Source organism: Triticum dicoccoides, unplaced genomic scaffold, assembly GCF_002162155.2.
Source record: "Triticum dicoccoides isolate Atlit2015 ecotype Zavitan unplaced genomic scaffold, WEW_v2.0 scaffold145185, whole genome shotgun sequence".
NCBI classification, from domain to species: Eukaryota; Viridiplantae; Streptophyta; class Magnoliopsida; order Poales; family Poaceae; genus Triticum; species Triticum dicoccoides.
Window position 1 is genome coordinate 430 of NW_021203183.1, and position 1,891 is coordinate 2,320.

General features: G+C 51.3%; 1 protein-coding gene and 1 non-coding gene across 2 annotated transcripts; one reads left to right on the forward strand and one right to left on the reverse strand.

The window, feature by feature from the left end:
* The first annotated feature begins 536 nt into the window (after positions 1-536).
* Positions 537-617, forward strand: TRNAL-AAG. The gene has a single exon. It is a non-coding gene; the product is annotated as a tRNA-Leu (tRNA).
* A 378-nt stretch (positions 618-995) lies between these two features.
* LOC119343893 lies at positions 996-1,766 on the reverse strand. The gene is made up of 2 exons (XM_037614622.1): positions 1,465-1,766; positions 996-1,356 (listed from the first exon to the last, which is right to left on the reverse strand). The coding sequence occupies exons 1-2, from the start codon at positions 1,599-1,601 to the stop codon at positions 996-998; spliced, it is 498 nt and encodes a 165-aa protein (XP_037470519.1). The 5' UTR covers positions 1,602-1,766.
* Between the last annotated feature and the right edge of the window lie 125 nt (positions 1,767-1,891).

The window sequence follows — 1,891 nt, forward strand, 5'->3', positions numbered from 1 at the left end:
GTCCCGCCATCTACTTGCCACCTCCTTTTTGGCATCAAGGGTGGATGGTGCGTCCACAAGGAAGTATAGTTGGAGTTGGCTGTCTTCGGAGGTGTCTAGCGCTGGTCGAGGCGCGGCAATGTTGCTTGGTTTTGGTCAGAGTCTTTTTGCTTTGTAGTTGTGTTGTTGGTGGTGGTTGTTTTCGGGCTAGCACCGGTGTGAAGTTTGTGCTACATTTGTTGTCCGCAACAAGTTGTAGTCGACTTGTAATTGAAGTTCTGTCTTTTATAAAAATATGATACGCATTCGCGTACTCTCGAAAAAAATATGAAGAACTTTTCAGATAGTACATTCAAATTTATCCTCCCACACAGCATACAGAACAACTCTTCAGTACAGTAGATCGTAGTTTTAATCTCTAGTTTACAACTATGGTTTTCCCTTAGCAGTTGATGGTAGCTGCATTGTCTTGTGCGTAGAGGTCTGTGGCCTGATGGGAGTTACCTGGGATCATGTACTGTATTGTATCTGGCACATGCGGAAAATAAACAAAAAATGATCGGATGGCCGAGTTGGTCTAAGGCGCCAGATTAAGGCTCTGGTCCGAAAGGGCGTGGGTTCAAATCCCACTCCGGTCAAAAGTTATTCTTTTTTTTTCTGAAAAACATAGAAAACTAAGAGACAATTTTTTTCCTTTTAAAATCAAGAGTGCATCGATGCGCATCAGAGACATGCATTTACCAGCTACGAAGTCAAATTGCCACGATTTACTTCTGCTTCATACAAGGATCAAACCGCTCACATGCCGTCAAACCAAAGAATGGTTTAGATCGACTAAAAAAGGTAGAAAAAGGTTCTGATAGCACATACCCACACACTACAGCAGAAAAGCATTTCCTATCTTCAAGACCGGGTGGCCATGCCGTTCTCAGTCTTGAACAAAGATGCATAACGAAACAGAAGATGGGGGAAATGAAGCAAGAAGAGACCGTCGGCGTCGGCGACAAAGGAAGGAGTTAGGCTTGAGCCTGCGGAGGCGCCTGGGCATGGTGCAACCGGGACCAGAGGACCCAGAGCAGCCCGACCGCCGACGCCGCAGCGAGAGCCCCGCCGGCACATGCCGTCCCGTCGGCGGCGAGCTGGTACGACGCGCACACGGGCGTGGCGACGAGGTCCACGATTAGCGCGGAGGACGCCGCTCCGACGGCGACAAACGTGATCAGCCACTGGAGCACGATCAGGACGACCAGGAGCGTGACATCGGCCGGCGGGGGCGGCGGCTGCTGCTGCTGCTCGTACTTTAGCCAGCACGACTCGACCAGCAGCAGCAACGCACCAACTGGGACGGCCAGCAGCAGCAGCAGCATGCATAACCTCCTGAAAATTTCGAATAGTTTGTCATGCATTTGGTATGACGAGAGCCAGCCGTTGATCCATCAGCGAAACTACATACTAGAAAGATTATACGGTGGAAATGTGCTTAACTGGTGTGGGTCCTCGAGCGTGAACTGGATCACCCCGGGGACGCACTCCTCCGCGAGGACGGCCAAGACAAGCGCCGTGACGTCGAGGGCGAGGCTGCCGCCGCCGCAGACGACGATGAACCACCCTGCTGCAGCCATATGAACGAACCTAGCTGGAAGCGAGTGTGAGTCTGTGAGATGGCGAACGCGACACTTTCCACCCTTGCTTGCAGGCTTGGTTACAAGTTGTTGGCAAACACATGGATCGCTTGGCTGTCGAGCCCTCTTGAAGCCCCGGGTGCTGAGGGGTTTCCTTTCTTGGCTCCTGGGTGTTTTCAAGCCATGCACCTCTGCTCACCTTGATCCGGAATACATGACAACGTACATGATGGTTAGTGGGCTGGACTAGCCGGTAGAACAAATCTAGCTATGACCACTGCCACACTTAT